General features: G+C 39.2%; 1 protein-coding gene across 1 annotated transcript; it reads left to right on the top strand.

The window, feature by feature from the left end:
- The first annotated feature begins 3,032 nt into the window (after positions 1–3,032).
- prkci (protein kinase C, iota) lies at positions 3,033–17,594 on the top strand. The gene is made up of 18 exons (XM_079453356.1): positions 3,033–3,608; positions 6,173–6,294; positions 7,639–7,728; positions 9,482–9,532; positions 9,614–9,699; positions 9,783–9,920; positions 10,656–10,710; positions 11,250–11,299; positions 11,755–11,931; positions 12,513–12,610; positions 13,752–13,838; positions 13,958–14,093; positions 14,197–14,284; positions 14,367–14,492; positions 14,565–14,644; positions 14,791–14,880; positions 15,809–15,924; positions 16,167–17,594. The coding sequence occupies exons 1-18, from the start codon at positions 3,529–3,531 to the stop codon at positions 16,252–16,254; spliced, it is 1,758 nt and encodes a 585-aa protein (XP_079309482.1). The 5' UTR covers positions 3,033–3,528; the 3' UTR covers positions 16,255–17,594.
- Positions 17,595–21,993: the final 4,399 nt, after the last annotated feature.

Below are 21,993 nucleotides of genomic sequence, written 5' to 3'. Positions count from 1 at the left end.
GGACTATGAAAATATTTTACAGTAGGTATGTTCTATGAAAATATGACAGTAGGTATGTACTATTAACAATATATACAGATGACTATATACTATGAACATTAACACTATGTACTAATATACAGGTGGATATGAACAGATAATAATTTAGACTATAAGTTCTAAGTTTGCATTTGTGACTCGTGTTAGACACACTTTACTGGAAATACAAATAATTATGTTTTGCATTTACCAGTTAAAATGCAGTGTGAATAAACACCATGTCGCTTTTGCAAACAAATCTCGCAAAAGTCATAGTCGGTTAATCGGTCAATCGGAGTCAATCGGTCTTGTAAACTTGATCACAAGAAAGTACTCGAATTCCCTCGTTTTAATCGTGATTACGCAAACTAAAAATCTGCACATGCATTTTAAATGATTAAATAAAACGATTCGTGATTTTAAAAATATGCTTTTTAAATATGCTTTATTCAATTATTATATTCCATTATAAACTAATCCGTTTTAACTAAAAGTTTCAAACTGATGGTTCAATGGAAGTATTTTAAGTCAAATCAGATCACAGCCGCACTGTAATGACTGTAATTCAAGGTTTTTTTTGTCCTTGGACGGTGTGCTACACCACACTTTACTGGAACTACAAATAATTTTGTTTTGCATTTACCAGTTAAAATGCACTGTGAATAAATCTATAAATGGACACGTGTCGCTTTTGCAAACAAATAGCTTGCAAAAGTCATAGTCGGTTAAGGTCAATCAGAGTAAATCAGTCTTGTAAATTTGATCACAAGTGTCGCTTTTGCAAACAAATTGCTCGTAAAAGTCATAGTCGGTTAATCGGTCAATCGGTCTTGTAAATTTGATCACAAGTGTAGCTTTTGCAAACAAATTGCTCGTAAAAGTCATAGTCGGTTAATCGGTCAATCGGTCTTGTAAATTTGATCACAAGTGTCACTTTTGCAAACAAATTGCTTGCAAAAGTCATAGTCGGTTAATCGGTCAATCGGTCTTGTAAATTTGATCACAAGTGTCACTTTTGCAAACAAATTGCTTGCAAAAGTCATAGTCGGTTAAGGTCGATCAGAGTAAATCAGTCTTGTAAATTTGATCACAAGTGTCGCTTTTGCAAACAAATTGCTCGTAAAAGTCATAGTCGGTTAATCGGTCTTGTAAATTTGATCACAAGTGTCACTTTTGCAAACAAATAGCTCGCAAAAGTCACAGTCGGTTAATCGGAGTCAATCGGTCTTGTAAATTTGATCACAAGAAAGTACTCGAACTCCCTCGTTTTAATCGTGGTTACGCAAACTAAACATGCGTGCATTTTAAATGATTAAATAAAACGATTCGTGATTTAAAAAATGCTTTATTCGATTATTATATTCCATTATAAAGTAATCCGTTTTAACTAAAAGTTTCAAACTGATGATTCAATTGAAGTATTTTAAGTCAAATCAGATCACAGCCGCACTGTAATGACTGTGATTCGAGGTTTTTTTTGTCCTTGGACGGTGTGCTACACCACACTTTACTGGAACTACAAATAATTTTGTTTTGCATTTACCAGTTAAAATGCACTGTGAATAAATCTATAAATGGACACGTGTCGCTTTTGCAAACAAATAGCTTGCAAAAGTCATAGTCGGTTAAGGTCAATCAGAGTAAATCAGTCTTGTAAATTTGATCACAAGTGTCGCTTTTGCAAACAAATTGCTCGTAAAAGTCATAGTCGGTTAATCGGTCAATCGGTCTTGTAAATTTGATCACAAGTGTAGCTTTTGCAAACAAATTGCTCGTAAAAGTCATAGTCGGTTAATCGGTCAATCGGTCTTGTAAATTTGATCACAAGTGTCACTTTTGCAAACAAATTGCTTGCAAAAGTCATAGTCGGTTAATCGGTCAATCGGTCTTGTAAATTTGATCACAAGTGTCACTTTTGCAAACAAATTGCTTGCAAAAGTCATAGTCGGTTAAGGTCGATCAGAGTAAATCAGTCTTGTAAATTTGATCACAAGTGTCGCTTTTGCAAACAAATTGCTCGTAAAAGTCATAGTCGGTTAATCGGTCTTGTAAATTTGATCACAAGTGTCACTTTTGCAAACAAATAGCTCGCAAAAGTCACAGTCGGTTAATCGGAGTCAATCGGTCTTGTAAATTTGATCACAAGAAAGTACTCGAACTCCCTCGTTTTAATCGTGGTTACGCAAACTAAACATGCGTGCATTTTAAATGATTAAATAAAACGATTCGTGATTTAAAAAATGCTTTATTCGATTATTATATTCCATTATAAAGTAATCCGTTTTAACTAAAAGTTTCAAACTGATGATTCAATTGAAGTATTTTAAGTCAAATCAGATCACAGCCGCACTGTAATGACTGTGATTCGAGGTTTTTTTTGTCCTTGGACGGTGTGCTACACCACACTTTACTGGAACTACAAATAATTTTGTTTTGCATTTACCAGTTAAAATGCACTGTGAATAAATCTATAAATGGACACGTGTCGCTTTTGCAAACAAATAGCTTGCAAAAGTCATAGTCGGTTAAGGTCAATCAGAGTAAATCAGTCTTGTAAATTTGATCACAAGTGTCGCTTTTGCAAACAAATTGCTCGTAAAAGTCATAGTCGGTTAATCGGTCAATCAGAGTAAATCGGTCTTGTAAATTTGATCACAAGAAAGTACTCGAACTCCCTGGTTTTAATCGTGGTTACGCAAACTAAACATGCGTACATTTTAAATGATTAAATAAAACGATTCTTGATTAAAAAAATGCTTTATTCGATTATTATATTCCATTATAAACTAATCCGTTTTAACTAAAAGTTTCAAACTGATGATTCAATTGAAGTATTTTAAGTCAAATCAGAGCCGCACTGTGACTGTAATGAGAGTTTGTTTGTCCCTGGACGGCGTGCTACACCATCAAATGTGACCGCTTATCACAAAACGTCCATCACAACAATACTTTAAATGCGACAACTATAATGCTTTAACTCCAAATTAACTTCGAGGATGCAAAGCACCTGTATTACGGTTCTCCGCCCTCCTTAGATCCTTCTGTGATATGATCGGAATGCACCCGGACGCTCCCATCCCGCCGAGCTAATATCAAGATCAACACAATACGTGGAATCTCGCATAAACAAATTATAAACATTTTAACTAAACAAAATCACCCACACAGAACAACTTTGTGAAACAAGCCGTCGCCGATGAAGTGTAATGTCTTTGAAAAAAAAACACCCCTCGACATTCCAGTGTTTGGATCCGTCCGTCTCCAGGCCCGCAGACAGACAGCGAGAGAAGGGAGTGTTTTCCGGTCAGACGCTGAACTTTTACGAGTCCGATCCACCAGAACTTTATTTATTATATTTAAGACAGGCCGTTCAAACCCCCCGCCTCAGTTTTACTTTCGTCCGAGGATTAATTGTTGAATTCGGTTGTTGTTGTTTTTGACGCGTCGGACGATAGCAGGCTAGCGTCGTTAGCCCTGTTAGCTCGCTAGCCGAGGTGCGGAGAATTCATAATGCCCACGCTGCGGGACAGCACCATGTCCCACCCCGGAGAAAACCCGCACCAGGTCCGGGTAAAAGCGTACTACAGAGGGTGAGTAGCCTGTGGGCTGTTTTTGTTACGTTTCCATACACTTTGACGCGTATCTTGAACTCAAGAACAGAGTTTCGGGATGTACACAAATACACCATCACCCGGCTAGCATACAGTGTTAGCGCATCCCAAAACAAAACTCTGCTTCGTGATAAAACCTTCAGACGTGTTGTCCTTAAACGTGGCCTCTGTCTTCGTCCCATAATGGTTTTTATAAGGTTGTTTCCAAGTTAACCTGGTGTTGGTTACATCCAAGCGCCCGCCCGTAGAGATGTATGGTTATAATAGCGGTCTGTCATATTTAGGTGGTTTATTTAACAGACATCGTGTAATATGGTTGTTTATGAAATAATGGAACTTCTTGCCATTCAAGCTATGTAGGGAAGCATGCTATCACCGTGCGTAATGGCAGGTTTAAGCATCTTTACAAACAAGAAGATACAAATGAGTTTTGGGAAGTAACACGTGGAACTCTCTTATTCCTCTCTTGAATAGGAAGGTAACGTTTGCTGTTATGAATATATCATGCACGTATGTATAACACATTTCTGTATGTCTGAGTGGACTTTCGGCTGAGTTCCTTTCAGAATGACGTATGCACTTGTCACGCACTTGAAAAACTCGTACTGCCAGTCCTATTCACACTCCCCGTGAGCCCTATTGTCTCGATGATTCAATCGGTTTCTATTGTAGATGAACGGCACAGTTATGTGTGTTATGATGGAATTTCAGTTATGATGAACAGGTCAAAATGGTAGTGAAATTATGTATAATAAATATAGTGAATGGGAACAGATATTTGCGTCTCCGAACCATTCCCTCGAGGTATGGATGTAGTTTGGGACTCCACACTTTATGGCCCGGTTTCACAGACGTGGCTTGGCTTAAGCCAGTTGAAATAAGCTATTTATATCGCTTTTATATAAAAATGCCTTCGAAGAATACATTACTGCTGTGCATCTTGAGACAAAACAACGGCGCTGGTATATTTTAGGGTATTTCGGGGCAACTTATATTCAGTTAAGGCCGAATGTTCATCTTAGTCCGGAACTGGCTTTAAGCCTTGTCTGTGAAAACAAGGGTTTTGAATTGCATTAATGCATACGGCCGCTGATTCTCTTTCTGAATATCCATTTAAGATTTCAGATGTTGAATAAAAGAAGCAGATCACCGGGTGTGGGGTTGAATGCAACTTCTAGATTTGTTCGTATTTTAATATTTGAAGCTGTATGCGGAATTTCTGGGCCAGTAGTGTCACCAAGTGAAATTGGTAGAACAATGACATTGGTATTGCCTTCCCAAATACACGTCATTGGTTTAGAAGTTTACGCGTTGAGCCGTATATTTGATTATGTTTTGGGAAATGGCTCACATGTTTCGCATTAAGCTTGGATAGGTGAATGCCTTTTAACATAGAAAAAATACACACAGCTATTAACTGTTTCAGCTCGTAATCGTTGGCCTTGACGTTGTCAATCAAAACTGTACTTTAATGTATGGCGGGTACAGGTTTGTGGTACGCCCTACAGATTTGAACAGCTCCTTTCAATGATGCTGAGCTCTTGAAGAGTGCCTCCGGACAAGTGATTATTCACCCAAACTAAACTAAACTAATATAAAATCCATCTTTCGCAGAACAGGACAGAAGATCTTTTGGAGAATGATCCATTCACTTGCATTGGTTTTGTATCCATACAAGAGAAGTGAATGGGTGCTGTTTGGTTACCAAGATTCTTCAAAATACTTGTGTTTGGTTTGGAGTGACATGAGGGTGGGTAAATGATGACTGAATTGAAGAGTTTATTTCCAAAACGAGAACTCAGTATTTAACATTTTTTATGTTTTTATTGTGTTAGTTAGCTGAGTTATTATGGCTTAAATCAAACCAACTGCAATTCGATTGATGTTTATTGGAATGCACAATAAAACCATGAGTTATCTGATTGAGGATATAAACTCTTTATTTTCATTTTTGTGTGAACAGAGTGGCTTCAGGTCCACGCTTTCAATCCATCTTTGTTATGCATCACCAACAGGATCAGTGTGTCAGAATCTGTCGTCATTTCATTTGACAGCGACAACCAAACAAGGAAGTTTGTCTTGCATTCCTTAAATTTTTCATTCCTTACTGTAAATATTGAAGACATCTCACTTACTCAGAACTATTGTTATGTCACAGATAAAGATCACTGAAGCGCATAGCTACCCTTTAACTCCACCACTGCAGTACTATGCTCCTGCATCAGATAAAAGCAGGTTTGTGGTTTTCGCCATCATCAGGTGGAACGTTTGTTCTTGTGCCAGGGGCAGGAGAAGTGAAAGGCATGCGTGGGTCTCACAGACAGGAGATACTCCCTTGCTGTCAATAGTGAACCAAAACAGTCTGAACACAATATAGACGCTGCGAGGGAGAATGAGCAAATTATCTAACACGGCCGCCCAGAATGTTCCCATTCGCTTGAGGTTTTAAATATGGAGGTTTTCTTCACATTGAAGCTTTTCAAGCCGGAGCAAAAACGTCTTATTGAATGTCAAATGTTGATACAACATGTTTTTTTTTTTAGGGACATAATGATCACACACTTCGAGCCCTCCCTCTCGTATGAGGGGCTGTGCAGTGAAGTACGGGACATGTGCGCCATGGACAACGACCAGCTCTTCACTATGAAATGGATTGATGAAGAAGGTTTGTCAATGAATGCAAGTTCTCCTTTAGTCTTTCTGGCCCTGTTTACCCCCCGTGTTAACATTTGTCTCGGGTAATCCAAATGCAAATGGTCAACCGAGACATGTGGCCAATAACACACCTGTCATCAGATCTCATAGATGGAAGGTTTTATGATTTGCTTACTATAAAAATGAATGGTGTTAATATAGGGCTGGGATGATATATTTGTGCGATTCTTATGTTCGGTTTCCTCAATGAGTTACGGTTAAATGCCGCAACATCCGTAAACCAGAGGGTGGTCTCAGATTAATGGGACGAAAACGCCTACTCCCAGACTTGACAGTAGTCATTTCGCTTTTTTATCCAAAGCCACTTACAGAGAGTTCAGGGGCAATACAGCGATATATAACAGGGGCAAAAATACAATAGGTGCTAATACCAAATTACTAGTTTCCACTAAAGCCTGAACAATACCTGTTGAGATAAAGAGAGAGAGGTTCTGCTTTTGTCTTCTTTTTTTTTTTTTTTTTAGAGATGTTCTGTAGAAAAGGATGCATTATTATAAAGTGTGATGTATTTCTGACTATTATTATGTGATTTGGGTGATCATGGCCATATTCAAACCAGTTTTTAGATCGAGATATTTCATTATTTGTGGTGAATATTAGCAGCAGGTGTAAATGGGCCTTCAGCTTTTAGTTCTCTGCTCGTCACCGTAGCAACTAAATGCCTCCAACATCATGCCTGCTGCATTTGTGCATTCGCTTTATACTTTACAAATGAACCCCGCTGTAGTCAGAACTCATTCATCGCTCAAAATTACCCTGGACTCTATTGGCAAAAATAAAATCAATGGATTTTTCACGAGGAGTAAAGTGAATTTGAATGCGGCACACAGCAGGGAGGATGTTCTGTGCTGGAAAGATCGACTGCGTGTCATGCTTAACTGCTGCATTACTCATGTGAGATGGGAAATGGAAGCGTTGAGACGTTCAATTAAAACCCAAATCTTCACCATTCCATGCGGAGCCCAGAGTCACGCTAGTCATTACAATGAGAGAGTCTTTACGGGAGGAGTTTGGGAGAGTTTATCCAGAAATAAAAATGCATCATATATCAATCATTCATTCATCCTTATGTTCTTCAAAACCTATATATGACTTGCTAAAGATATTTTGAGAAATGTCTCAGTGCATGCGTGTTACTACAATAGAAAGTAAATGAAAGAAAGACCACAGCACAAGTATAACAATGACGAAGCAGCGATCACTTATTTAGAGATCAGAATAAACATAAGTTTGTCGTGCGCTTATGGACGATTTGAGTTTTCCGGTGTAATTTGTACTCTGCTTGTCGTTGTAGGAGATCCCTGCACAGTTTCTTCTCAGCTGGAGCTGGAGGAGGCTTTGCGTCTCTATGAACTCAACAAAGACTCGGAGCTCATTATTCACGGTATGCTGGGGTTTGACTCTTGACGTGGGTGGGTGGCCTGCAGTGCAATACATTCTTCTATATTTTTTTAAGTCTGTGTATCCGGCAAGTATTTGACATATAAAGTCGCACACTTTGCCCTAACCAGATGCAGCAAGTACTAATTATGAATAATTCAATGAATTTCAAGATAGAAAATGTTAAATAAACTGTGTATATGCTGTATTAAATGCAGTGAAGTTAGCTTGCTTGCAAAGAAATGGAGGGTCTATCATTTTTATGGTAGATTTATTTTAACTGAAAGAAACCGAATATCATTAAGAAAATCAGGCGGGAAATGTATATAAATGTTATTAATTCTGCAAGAATTCTGGCTCCACGGATCGGTTATGTGCCTATATGGACCACAGGTTAGTCCTGTCACTTTAAGAAAGTACTCCTAAGTTGTATATAAAAGATCTGTATCTTCCATTTTAACCTCTCCACCACCATGGTCAAGACCAAATAGGTTTCAAAGGATGTCAGATTGACCTGCACAAACCTTGAATAGGCTACAGACAAAAGCTTGGTCGGAAGGAGAAAACAAATTAACTAAAGGTGATCATGAGAAAGGTTAAAGATTAGCTCAGAACTACACGGAAGAAGCTTGTTTATGTTTCAAGACAGTTGGGACCACGGTTGACATGCAAACCATTGGTAACACGCTATGCCACAATAGATTGAAAACCTGAAGCACCCGCAAGGTCCTCCTGCCCAAGAAGGCCCACCTGGCTCGTCTGAAGTTTGACAACGAACATTAAAATGATTCAGAAAAGGCTTTGGAGAAAGTGCTGTGAGACCAAAACTGACTTGGAGGTAGAGAAATGCTGACTATGAACCCAAGAACACCACAGTCTTTTTATCTTCTACGGGTACAGGAGGACTTCACCGCATCGAGGGGCTCAGGGACGGGTCCATGTACCTCTTAACTAATCACTGAAGATGGGTCGTGGATGTTCCTTTAACATGACAAAGACCCAATACATATCGCCAACACAACCAAAGAGTGGCTTAAGGAGAAGCACATTAAATGTCCTAGCCAGTCTCTAGACCCTAGTCCTATAGAACATCTGTGAAGGAGGATCAAACTCCAATTTGCTGAGCGACATCAAGAAACCTTAAAGATTTACAGAGGATTGGACTGGAATGGAAAATGCAAATCAATTTGTTACCTTAACTGACATTTTATCTGTTAAAGTAAACCTACCATAAAAATTATAGACCCTTCACTTCTTTGTAAGCATGCAAACATTCAAAATCAGAAGTGGATCAAATAATTATTCCCTCACTGTATGTTATATCCTCTGATTTCACTGTTTAATGTCGCAGAGCGCGATCAAATTCTATCTACATAAAAATCACTTTTATTTATTGAAACGTTTTATTGCACTGTCCAGCGGGTTACATGGTTAGTGGAGATGTGTATCTGGAGTCAAGCCGAGTTTGGGCACAGTGATTGACAGCGATACATAGTTCTCCCCGTTGGCTCGGTCAATTAGTCATGGAGGGAAGGAGACGTCTGGTCATCGGGGTCGGCAGAAAAAAAGCAAACTGACTTTCTGTCAATAGCTGCTGTCCTCCCCTGCTGACCCCGCAGGCCTGGATAGACTCTGTTTTTTGACCCCGTCGTCCTTATCCACTGTCAGATGAGGAGAGGTCACAGCGAGGTCGTTCTGGTGTTTGTGTAGTACTGTGCTGACTGCAGACTCTCTGCTCAATCTCTCCTTCTCCCCAGTGTTTCCCTGTATTCCCGAGAAACCCGGAATGCCATGTCCTGGAGAAGACAGTACGTTTACATTTTTGCTTTTTATAAACGGATATTCTTGCATTTGTATTGTGAGGGATCACTGAAATGTTTCTCTTGCAGAATCCATATATCGCCGTGGAGCTCGACGCTGGAGGAAGCTCTACTATGCCAACGGACATGCGTTTCAAGCCAAACGCTTCAACAGGGTATGACGTTTGAGTTCACAAACAAATGTTTGCTCGGCTTATTTGTGTTTGATATGGCATTCATGCTTTTGTTCTCCATACAGCGCGCTCATTGTGCCATCTGCACGGACCGTATCTGGGGCCTGGGCAGGCAGGGATACAAGTGCATAAACTGTAAACTGCTGGTCCATAAGAAGTGCCATAAATTGGTCACAGTGGAGTGTGGTCGACAGGTAATACAGGTGAGACGTCAGTGGATGCACAAACACTTTCCAAATAAGAGCACAGTTTGGTTATTAAAAATATAAAGGAATTGAAAAAGGGTCAAAGTTAAAGCGTTCAGTGGCATTGGGTTGTATTGTTATAATAATTGTTATAAATTAACACGTTAATAAAATGTTTTTTATTGTTTTCAAAATTTTCATTGTATGCTAAAATGTTATTATTAATTTTCATAGACAAAAATATAATTGTGTAAATATAAACATTTTCCTTATAAACAATTAAAAAAGTATTTGAAATGGATAACTGACTCGATAATAAAAAAAGAGCAGCCGATAAGAGCTCAGAATTGATGGGAACTCCTTTAATATTGTTAAAAAAGATCGTAGGTTGATACCCCAAAAAGAGAGAACGTTTCTGCAAATTCTAGGCAAAAATACGTGAGTGAGTAAGTGTTTGGAAACCTTTGACCGATATATATATATATATATATATATATATGAAGACTCAAGAAACAATACAGCTAACTAACAAAATAAAACCTAATAAAACATTTTGAACATTTGAGTAATCTCTTTTTGGAACCAAACTCTTCATATGTATTCATGTGTATGATTCATATATAGTTATTATACAGAACATACGCTCTAATGTCTAAAAACTGAAAACAAATGGCAGTTGTTTTAGATTTATTTCTTCATTGCCCGCAGTATATCCTGTGTCGTTTATTTTCTCATATACATATGCTGTTCTAGGACCCAATGATTGGAAGAATTGATCCAGGGTCCACTCCTGAACACGGTGACCAAGGTACAGTAGGCTGATTTCTGTTTGTTATACTTAACACATGACTTTATTTATTTGCAAAATTATAACTGATCCTTACCTTCTATGACCGGAGAGAGCTAAACGTGGCTCGTGTTTTGTTTAAACCCTTAAGTAGCTTGTTATTTAGAGGTGTTAAGCGGAGCTCATCAGACTCCTTGCGTTCATTAGGTTGGCGAATTGATTCAGAGTAATCTATAGCGTCACATTGATTTGATAGATTTCTATCTCGAGTACTTGTAAATGACCGGATGGGTCGGAGCGATGTTTCTTGTTTGGCGATGAGCTGTGTTTGCATTGCAACAGCCCACAGGCTCGATTCTCCTCACAAGATTAAGCTTGTTTGCTGGAATTAATGACGCCAACAAGCTCCTTGCTTTAGCCACCGTGCTGCTCAAATACATTTCAACAATGAAGGGGTTGATTTATCCAAGTGCCTCCTTTGGTTTAGGGGCTTGTGTTTGGAGTGGGATTTGTATGCGAATTTCATTGAATAATCTCCTTTCATTGTTTTCCATTTTTAGACAAAAAGAACTCGACAGAAAGCATCAATCATGAGGGAGAGGAGCATGAGGTAAGACATTACTCGACTCTCGTGTTGATAAAGCGGAAAGAACCTCTGTTTTCCAAAAATGATCGCCCGGCGATGATATTCCTAGATTCATGTGCAAATGAGGCCATTATGAACCAATTATGCAAGCGTTCAGAACACAATCTCAAAGTTGTCACTGTGGGAATGGGATGGGGGTGTTGCACAAGCGAACTTATTCTGGCTGTATTGATTTCCATTAGTGGAGCCGAAAAAGTAACCTTGTATTAGGGGCATTAGCATCTCATCAAGGATCCTTGTTCCTGTGAAAAACCGTGCATAAAAAAGGTCAGAACATGACAAGAAAGGGCATCAGAAGATGAAAAAACTGAAAAATTGAAGCTATTTCGCGTGACTTAATATAGGTCAAACATACAGTATATGAAGGAAAGTATCACCAAGGTAATGGTGGTTTAACACTCATGTTGTCCGTCCCCTAGGCTGTGAGCAGTCGGGAGTCGGGGAAGGCTGTGTCCAGTTTGGGCCTACCAGACTTTGACTTGCTGAGGGTAATCGGTCGGGGCAGCTACGCCAAGGTGCTCCTGGTGCGTCTAAAGAAGACAGAACGCATCTACGCCATGAAGGTGGTGAAGAAGGAGCTGGTGAACGACGACGAGGTAACGTTTCACTCGTACATCAAGCGGTGCCTCAAAATAAACCCACCATTAGTCGCAGCGCTTCTCCCGGCGCTAAATCTGCGCCTGTCACAGAAAAACGCAATAATTTGAGCGATTTCAGTCAGCAATGAGCAGCCTAATCTGTGTTGGATGTGTTGAAGTATACATAGAGATGACAAGATGCTGATGAAGTGGCCATTTGACTTTGATTCGATTCACTTAAGTCGTGTGTGTGATAAATTGACAGCAGCTGTGGACGGTCAATAAATGCAGCTGCGCTCCTCTGGCCTCTTAAAGAGAGTCTCACGGTCAGAGGTATTTTTATCAGGCTGTCAATAAAAGCGCCTGGATTTTCTCACTATCCGTCCATTGTAAGTCTCCTCACATCCAGATGCTGCTCCTCGGGAAGACCCCGTGCCCCCGTCCTCCGAACCTTTATGAGATTTCAGCCTCTGCTCAATAAAGTCCTGCATGCCCTTCCAAACGTAGCCCCTACTGACAGAACGGGTGCGCTGGTTTTCAATTGGACATTGATTTTTGTGTCTGTTTTTTTGTTTGTTGCTCTCCTTCTGGGTGTTCAGGATATCGACTGGGTTCAAACAGAAAAGCACGTGTTTGAGCAGGCCTCCAACCATCCCTTCCTTGTGGGACTTCATTCTTGCTTCCAGACCGAGAGCAGGTAAATAAATAACATTCGCAGGTGTTGCTCATACTGTGGGATCCACAGTGAACATAAGGGATTTCTCATATAACGGGAAAGAATCTGGGTTGTGCGGGGAAACAAAGACTAAACAAAAATTAAAAAAAATTGAGTGGTTCTCACGAAATATTGGTTTGAAGATATCAAACATGATTCGCATAAACGCATTTCTTTTTCAGTCATAAATAACAATGTTAAAAAAAAACATTTGTCTCAAAAGTGTTATTGACATTTTGAAAGTTTTACCTAAAATTGGCCTTAAAAACCATAATTACCCTAATCATTTAAAACGCTTATTCCTGCTACAGGATTGACAAAGTTTTTATTAATCATACATGATAAGACATTAAGGAATTATATTTAAATAGAAAATGATACATTGAAAACTTCCTGTGACGGTAATGAGCACGAACACATTTATGTACAAATGCATGACACACGAGTCTTAAGATTTTAACTAGAAACCTGTTAGTCACATGAAAGGTACTGGTAGAGGTTATTCTTCAAATAATATCAAACTTGATGTGAAATCTGTGTGTGTGTGTGTGTTTAAACAGTCTTTTGAAAATGTTTGGGATGGTGAGAATATCAGTCATGAATATTCTGTCAATTATTGAATGTCATTTTTTTGTCATTTGAGAATATCTTGTAGAACATCCAATTTTTGTGTTATTGAATTATATGTTTTGACTCCAATGGTGTATCGGTAGTTTTGTGAGTGATCCATTTATAAAGCAGCTGAATGTCATATCGTGCTTCAAAATATGTTTTTATTTGTAGTAATTTAATTGACAGCCATAATATGATATACAATTACTTCAAATATACTTTATAGATTATCTGTCTTTATTATAGTGAATCATAAATGATTCAGCACCACACTTTCCTCCAGGATGTCACCTGTTGCCATTTTTAATGCATTCTGTAAGCCATGTTTATCCGTCGACATGCGTCCTTCACGGCCTGTACTGTGACTGACTAATTTTCCATTTGGTAAAATATGATAAATCATCAATGTTCGCATATAACTGCATCAAACTGGGAACTAATATAAACGTGACATGCAAGTGTATGTCATTGGAATTAATGGATCGATACATTTGCTGTTTGTCTTTGACAGGCTGTTCTTCGTCATCGAGTATGTGAATGGAGGGGATCTAATGTTTCATATGCAGAGACAGAGAAAACTTCCAGAAGAGCACGCCAGGTATGAAGACATGGGCCGTGTAGTGTATCAAACGGTTTAGTTGTTGAATCTTTGTGTGGCTCACCCTAAATGACAGAAACGCACATAAGCGTGACCGAAGAGTTTTTCTTGGCCGGCAGGTTTTACTCGGCAGAGATCAGTCTGGCTTTGAACTACCTCCACGAGCGTGGCATCATCTACAGGGATCTGAAGCTCGACAATGTGCTGCTGGACTCCGAGGGACACATCAAACTCACAGATTACGGCATGTGCAAGGTGAGTCGGAATCTACGTTCGAGAAAATCTAGTTGAGTAATGTACGTTCAGTTGTGCAGCTGATGGTTTATATCTTAAAGCATAACCGTGTGCTCTTCTGTAGGAGGGTCTGAGACCAGGAGACACGACCAGCACTTTCTGTGGAACCCCCAATTACATCGCCCCTGAGATCCTGAGAGGAGAAGACTACGGTTATACACCCTCTGCTGAATTTAGTTAATGCTATTAGATCCGCATCAGGTTGTTTATGCTAAACTACTCATTTATATGCAGGTTTTAGTGTGGATTGGTGGGCGTTGGGCGTCCTGATGTTCGAGATGATGGCTGGCCGGTCACCCTTCGACATAGTGGGCAGCTCTGATAACCCTGACCAAAACACAGAAGATTATCTTTTCCAAGGTACGTGACAGCAGCACGTTTATTTCAGAAAATGTTTTTCTGTATCTCTGATTTCTTTCTCCTCATTTGCAGTCATTTTGGAAAAGCAGATCAGAATTCCTCGATCGCTGTCGGTTAAAGCCGCAAGTGTTCTGAAGGGATTTCTGAACAAGGTGAGGAGGGATCAAACCAGACAGATCTTAAAGGCTTCATGGGGCTATTAAATACCTCTTTCACTCCTCCCTTCATTTACCCCTTTTTTATTTCTATTCACCCCGGTGGATCTTTGTCTTGATCTGATTTCTTCTGTTTTTTGTAGGAGCCAAAGGAACGGCTCGGATGTCATCCTCAGACAGGCTTCGCAGACATCATGGCCCATCCTTTTTTCCGAAACGTAGACTGGGATCTTGTGAGTCACCGCTATCTGTCTTGCTGTTATCTGACGTACGGGTTGTTTTGACAGGAAGCATGAGTCACCCGTTTCAGCCTGACCATAGTGAAACTAAACAGTGCTTTTACTGGAACCAGAAGAGTTAGTTAGTGCTGTTTATAACCTTGAGAAGCATGACCGTTTCATTACTCATTCATGTCATTAAACATGAGAATCATCACGGCTTCATCATTCAGCGATGCTTGAGTTTCTTTGAGCTTTCGATTTGTTTTTATAGGGTTGCTTTTTACAAACTCTTTTTCTAATATAATGAAAGGCAAATAATGAGCTGCAGAAGCATTGATTTTCTTTTGTTGTCGAGGTTATATTATGAAATGAACTCTGTTGAGCCAGTGATATAATGAAGGTGATATGGTGTCCAGACATTGATTTTTCCCCCCCGTCTGAGGCTGTGAGAGTGAACTGGATCATGTGTAGGGCAAATGTGATTGACACTCCATGAGGCGAGACTCAGACACGGTGACCTCTCGTCCCTGTGTGGTCTGGCGAGAGCCAGAAGGAACTGGCGGTCAGATTGTTTGAAGAGATAAGGTTACACTTTCTATTCAGACAGGCTGCGGGCCGCCAGCAGGGGGAGCAAATCCTAATTCGCTTTAAAGTCTTGCAGGAATATTTTGAGGTTCATAGCAGGGAAAAGAAAAGTATGAATGTAATACGGAAATGCTTTGGATAATAAAAAAGATATCATTAAAAATTAAACGGTGCCACCAAATGCAAAATGCTTTAGACGGCCACGAATAGGGCTTTGGATTCAAATATACTGCTCTGTAGAAACAAATAGATTTTTGTGATGTATGTTTTCAAGTCGAAAGCAGATTTACGGTTCATATTTTTTTAAGATTGAGTGCTTTTCGTCATTATTCGACTCATGTTATCTGCGTTTCAGATGGAGCAGAAGCAAGTCGTCCCGCCCTTCAAGCCCAACATTTCCGGCGAGTTCGGGCTGGATAACTTTGATGCCCAGTTCACCAACGAGCCCATTCAGCTGACGCCCGACGATGAGTGAGTGTCTGTTCATGCAAGTCTGTCTGCGTCATACCTCCGGCTTTCTGAATCACCGTTAATGTCCTTTAGATCTTCACCGCAGTTATGCCGCTTTCATCAGTACCAAATGCGCCATCAGTTTTACGATGCACTTCCTTGACCACACATTTTTCCTTTATGTCCACATCTCCTGTTTTCCAGCCATTGTGAGTTAAACGGCGGAGTTAAGAATAATTGATTATCTTTCTTGTCTCCCTCAGTGACGTTGTTAAGAAGATCGACCAGTCTGAGTTTGAAGGGTTCGAGTACATCAACCCTCTGCTGATGTCTGCGGAGGAGTGTGTCTAGACGGCTCGCCCGCCCGCCTGCCTTTTTACTTGCATGGGCGCAAACAATCAAATGAAAGGAAACGACAAACTCGGTTTGTTGGGGCCAGTCGAAACATTAAATTTGCCAAACTCTTTCACTTTCTGCCATTCGTGACCACTAGTCCTTAAGTCTTGATTATTTTTGTATGATGTCAGTCTGCACTGATAGAAGATGATTTAATGGTGCCTTGGCACATTGACCAACGTTGGTTGGAAGGTCAGTTTTAGGTTACTGGATACTCGTCAGACTAAAGGAAAAGACTGACCGTGATGGTACGCGGAACCAGTCCTGATGATGTTTTGATATACGTTTTATTTGTACATACTTAAGAAAAACATTGAGCATATATAGTGTACCATTTTTTAGATCTATGTCAGATGACATGGGATATTCTTGAAAACATGTTTCTCATCAGCCAAATGTAGAGCAAGAAAGAGAAAACGAAGTAATTGTTTTAATTTTTATTTAAGTATATTGTAATCTATATAGAATGCGCGCAGAATCAGTTTTCCAAAAACAAATCTCGTATGAAAATAGCAGGGAGAGGATGGATTCAAGGAACACTAACGGACACTGTCGTGAACTGTGACAAACTGTGAATGGAGCCGTACAGAGGGGAGAATGATGAGAGTGTTGAATAGATGTAATATACAACGATACAGGACCAAAACAAGACACTAAAGCGAGTATGTACCTGTCAGAGGTCTCTAAAGAGACGCGAGGTATGTCATTACTCTCAAACTGCTACGTGTATAAAGTGTTTCTCACTGTTTTTTCTTTTATTCTCATTGTGGAATTTTGCGATGCATTTCCTTTTTTCTTCTCTTCGTGTAACAAATGATCAATGGATCTTTATTTTCTTCTCAGTACAGTCACTGAGAAGCCTTTTTTTGCCCTTGGGAGATTTCACGTCAGATCAGCTATATGGCATCCTAAGGGCTTCTGGATGGTGTTTGGCCCCCATGGGCCCGTGACACCCAGCTCTCTGGGTGGTGCGTTTCCTTCAGATATCATAGCTGAGCACGTCTTTCAGATGCTTACAGTGACAGGACTTTTGACACTAATGACCAAATGATAACACATAAATGTCCTCTCTCATTCCTGGCCATGCAGATATCAACGCGCTTAAATTTTGTAAATGATTAAATCGCCATTGATGCATAACTTGATAAGGTTTTTTAAAAAGCCACCAGGGTGGAAGTTGGAACTGGAAATGTATGATTTTGTTTCTGTATGTATTAAAAACACTATCAACTGACTGGAATATGCTGTACCTCCTTTTTTGTTAACACGTAATTAAAGTATTGAAGGAAATCTCATCTTTGTGAAAGCAGTTTGGATTTTGTTGTTATGGAATCGGAATTAACATCAAATTATGACTTTTTTGTCCTACAAGGTTGCAACTGTTCATGGAAGCATTTATAGGCGTGGAAAAAGTTAAGAGACCGTTCCAAACGCTCATCAAATCCTCATTTCTAGATGTATTGTGCTCGTTCTAGTCCAATGTCTGTTGAACTTCAACCAAATCAAAACTCGGGGAAGTGACATGAAGTCATCCAACATCAATGTGACGGCATGACAAGACGTACTTTTCCTTAACACATGTTGAAATATTAATGTTGTATTGCTTAAAGTGAATATCAACTTGTTTTGTGACACAATACACGGTATATTTTCCAGCTTTTATTTTCTGCAAGTAAATGCGAAAAGAAACAACAGTTTTATTTAAAGTTTGGGAGAAATTATGTTCGAAGTTCACAGAACGAAACAAAAATGATTATTTTAACTAAACGAACACCTAGAAATAGTAAAAAGTTCAGAAAAACTGAAAATAAGTTTGAAATGGTTTTCCACGGCTGTACATAATTGGTTGAAACGTGATGATTAAAAAAACGTTCTGTACTCGAACTTGTAAGATGTCATCAGGGTTTGCAGTCCATCACGGTTTGCATGTAACACAACGATACAGGAAAGTTAACGTTTGTCATCTCGAGATTTGTATACAGTATATCTTGTTTCAATGTCAGTAACAATACCAGGACGTGTAATCATCTGTAGACTAAACACATACAGTTAAAAACATCAAGGGCGTTACATTAAATGATATCATGTCATTCTAACAGTTGTCTAAACAAGAAATGAAAATGCGCACAGACTGCATTAATAAAATGTGCTCAGGCCAGATGGTTTTGGAGCTCAGCTCATGTGTCTAGCGTTGACAGTGCCAGTGGAATGCTTCCCCTATATGACTTTGCCCATTACTGTAAATCCACGAGGGCCAGTGAATGTGACTGTTTTCTGCATCCTGAGCTCTGTGACATTGTCTGAGTGTCCTCGCCCTCTCAAGAGACTAGCACGCAAGATTCCCTGTGGAAGACGCGGCCAAGTTGCCCTTCAGAAACCTTGTTTGGTTAGCCGTGGAGAACATAAAAGGATCGGGCGTTCTATTATTTTATTTCTGTGAAATCAAAAGGGGAATTATCTGACTTTTAGTCGAAGCATGTGAGCTATTTTTATATGAATGTACTCTGAAAGGTTGACAAAATTCACTTTGAGAGTTTTCCAAGTCCAGTGTTGCCAGGTCTGCTGTGTTCTCCGCAATTGGGCTACTTTTAAAGGAATAGTTTGCCCAAAGTTGAACTTCATTTTGCCAACCATCATTTATATCCTATATGATTTCCATTCTTCAGCTGAAGACAATCTAAATCATTTCCAAGCATGGCATTGGATAGTGGCCCATCTCTAAAGTCGCAGTGAAATAAAAAATGACAATGCCTATTTTTTTTCAAGAAGTATGACAGCATTTATTGTAAATAGTTTATGAATGTGGGTCATTCTCTTTTTAAGAATCGCGTGCGCTTCATTTCTTTCTCATTTCAGAAGTCTTTCAGTAAAGCTGCAAAAACCTAATCCATCATAAAAGTAATCCACATGACTCCAAGGGTTGATTCAAGCTTGTGAGTAAAATTATTAATATTTTGAGGTTTTTAATTTAGTTTGGATATAAGCATATTTACATTTAGTCATTTAGCAGACGCTTTTATCCAAAGCGACTTACAGATGAGGAAACATTGGAAGCAATTATAACAACATAGCATATGATAATACATCACTGTTTGCACACAAATTGGCGGCACGCAGACTCCACGAATCTCCATTTTGAGTCTCTCTGGTTCTCGCAACAACATGAAATGAAATTATTTATAAAAGTGTGTTTATGATTCGGGATACGCATACAGTGACTGTACAATATGTATTTTAGTTTTTGTTTTGTTAGGCAGATCTGGCAACCCTGCCTACATCCATATTTTTGTATGGAGACCCCCAAACTTTCATGCAAGCCTTCATTTTTAGCTTTGGTTGGTATGATTTACATTCATATGTGTTTAACATTCTGTTGCAACCGCCAGCTCTGCTCTCAAAGTTTTGTGTATTTACACAACATACAGTGTCGTCTGCCATTCCGGGCCATTCGTTGTTTTTAGGGAGGTAACCAGGTGTGTGTCCTTTTGTTTTCTGTTTAAACGACAACCTTGAAATCTTTTCAGAGCAGGAAGAACAAGAGCTCGCTTTAAGAGTAAGCGTTTGTTTGTCTCGCTGTCTGATGATGCATTTCTCTATAGATTTTTTCTGAAGCCAGGCCCTCGAGGGGGTGCTTAAGGCTTAGTCCCATAGTCCGTAATGAAGACAGTTGCTTGACTAACTGTGTGGCCCATCAGAGCTTAATCCATTTCCCCGGCCTTTCTTTATCGTTCGTTCTCGTGCATGCAAACAGCATTATGTCACGCTTTAAATGTACTATCAGCTATTGGAGAGTAATTACCCTTATAAAGTTGAAAATACTGCACACAATACTGCGATGATGTTATGACCCTCTGGAAACAAAATCAATGTGCATGTTGGGTGTTCAACCGCGATACACTGTGAGTGTGGGCGGAGCGCACCTGTTTTCATAATACATCTGCTGACTCTGCTATCCCAAGCGACTGCTGAAACGCCATTGAAATGGATCCTCGACGCAGGACACACAGGGCAGTGATGTTAGAGGAAATTTCATAGAAACGATTCCTTTTGTGTTGCAAATGGTCAAATCACAGTAGGCGGGTGATTATAAATGGACATAGTTGGGCTGGTAGTCATAGATTATAAACATAGATGGGCGATTCCATGCAAATGTCAACCTTAAGATGAAAAACTAAAGTTTTTGTTGTGCTGATAGGTCAGATGTCACAATTTGATGGATTAAATACCCATATGAAGTCTTTTAATGGTGTGCGTGTGTTTTAAAGCACAGTTTTCTATAGTCAGGTAAGTTAATTGTCACATCCATAACAAAACTGTCATATCCATAATGGTCCATATTCTTGATAAAGTGGCACATGGAAATAAAATAACTATTGAATGTTCTATAAAGAGCTATCTCTTCTCCATTTGTTGGGTATTATTGCTTCCGATTTGTTCGTTTAATTCACAAAAATCCTTCAGTCTCTGAAAACGTGTCATTTATTTTGTCACATCCATTTACCCTCTTTTAAGATAGAAAAATCTTGCATAAACTAATATGTGTCTGATGTCTGGGTTTAGTCAAATATAAACAGATGGTTCAATATATTGGTAATAAATACATTCTCTGAGAATTTATGTTTCAAGTTTTGACTCAAACTTTCCATAACACTGGAATTGCCCAGATGCTTTATTAGCATCTGTTTCTATATAAGAAAGGTCAAGTTGATCCATGAACACTTGAAAGCGAGCTGACCAAGAGTATGTATTCATATCAAAATTAATAACCTAAATATTTCACTTGTTAAACAAACATAATACGGCTAACATGATATTGGAATAGTTAACAAATTACTTAAAGGCTCAATATGTAAAATGTATGAAATATCCAAAAGCCAGTAGCACGGTGTTATTTATTTTGTTCAGTTGTGCATATTTACACTGTCCCAGATGTTTTCAACGATCCTGAGAAATGTGTGATTTTATCCACGGTAATGTCCCATCTCGTTGCGTTTCTTTCAACACTCCATAGTGTCAAAATCTTTGCTTTTGTTATTTTAAAAATGCTACTTCAAAGAAAATTATGTTGTACATTTTATGGTTTCAATACATAAAAAACACACAACACATTCTCAAATTGCTACGCATTGTTGTCGTATCTTTAGTCGTTCATTTTACTCTGAATGTTGACAATGAACGCAAATTATATGTTTACCATTCCAAGATGTTGGATGCATTGAGCTGTGTGAAGTGGTCAAATGTAATGAATAATCTACAGAACGTATACATATCCATGCAGTTGTCATGTGTGACTGTATAGTTACGAAAAAACACTTCAGATGACTGCTTAGTTTAAAAGCTATACCCAAACATCCAATCCACTTCTGTTTGATTCATTTTACAGACACTAAAACGCTACAGAATTACCTTATTTCAGCCCGAACCTTTGCTGTTTTGCATATTCTGACAAATGTCATCCAAGCTCAACACATGTTAGATGTTCCTTCGCAGGTGTCAATGTAGCCTCTTGCTCTTCAGTGGGTGCATTCAGTCTAAACAAAAACACAACACCTCCGAGCACATCAAAACTATTCAAATCCTCACAAACCCGTCTTGCCTGAACATGACCTGGGTCAGTGTGACGGAGAAGCCTTTAAAAGTGTTAATGCAGTCTGTGTTTGTGAATGGGCCGTGCTGAATTCAGGCCCTCATAGC

The sequence above is a fragment of the Barbatula barbatula genome (assembly GCF_947034865.1).
Source record: "Barbatula barbatula genome assembly, chromosome: 3".
Taxonomy (NCBI): domain Eukaryota; kingdom Metazoa; phylum Chordata; class Actinopteri; order Cypriniformes; family Nemacheilidae; genus Barbatula; species Barbatula barbatula.
Note: the sequence above shows the minus strand (reverse complement) of the source record. Positions and strands in the feature narration are given on the sequence as shown.

Coding starts and splice junctions, on each gene's coding strand:
- prkci (XM_079453356.1), top strand. CDS start 3,529: ATGCCCACGCTGCGGGACAGCACCATGTCCCACCCCGGAGAAAACCCG. Junction 12,611..13,751: donor TGCTTCCAGACCGAGAGCAG/GTAAATAAATAA, acceptor TGTCTTTGACAG/GCTGTTCTTCGTCATCGAGT. Junction 14,645..14,790: donor TGAAGGGATTTCTGAACAAG/GTGAGGAGGGAT, acceptor TGTTTTTTGTAG/GAGCCAAAGGAACGGCTCGG.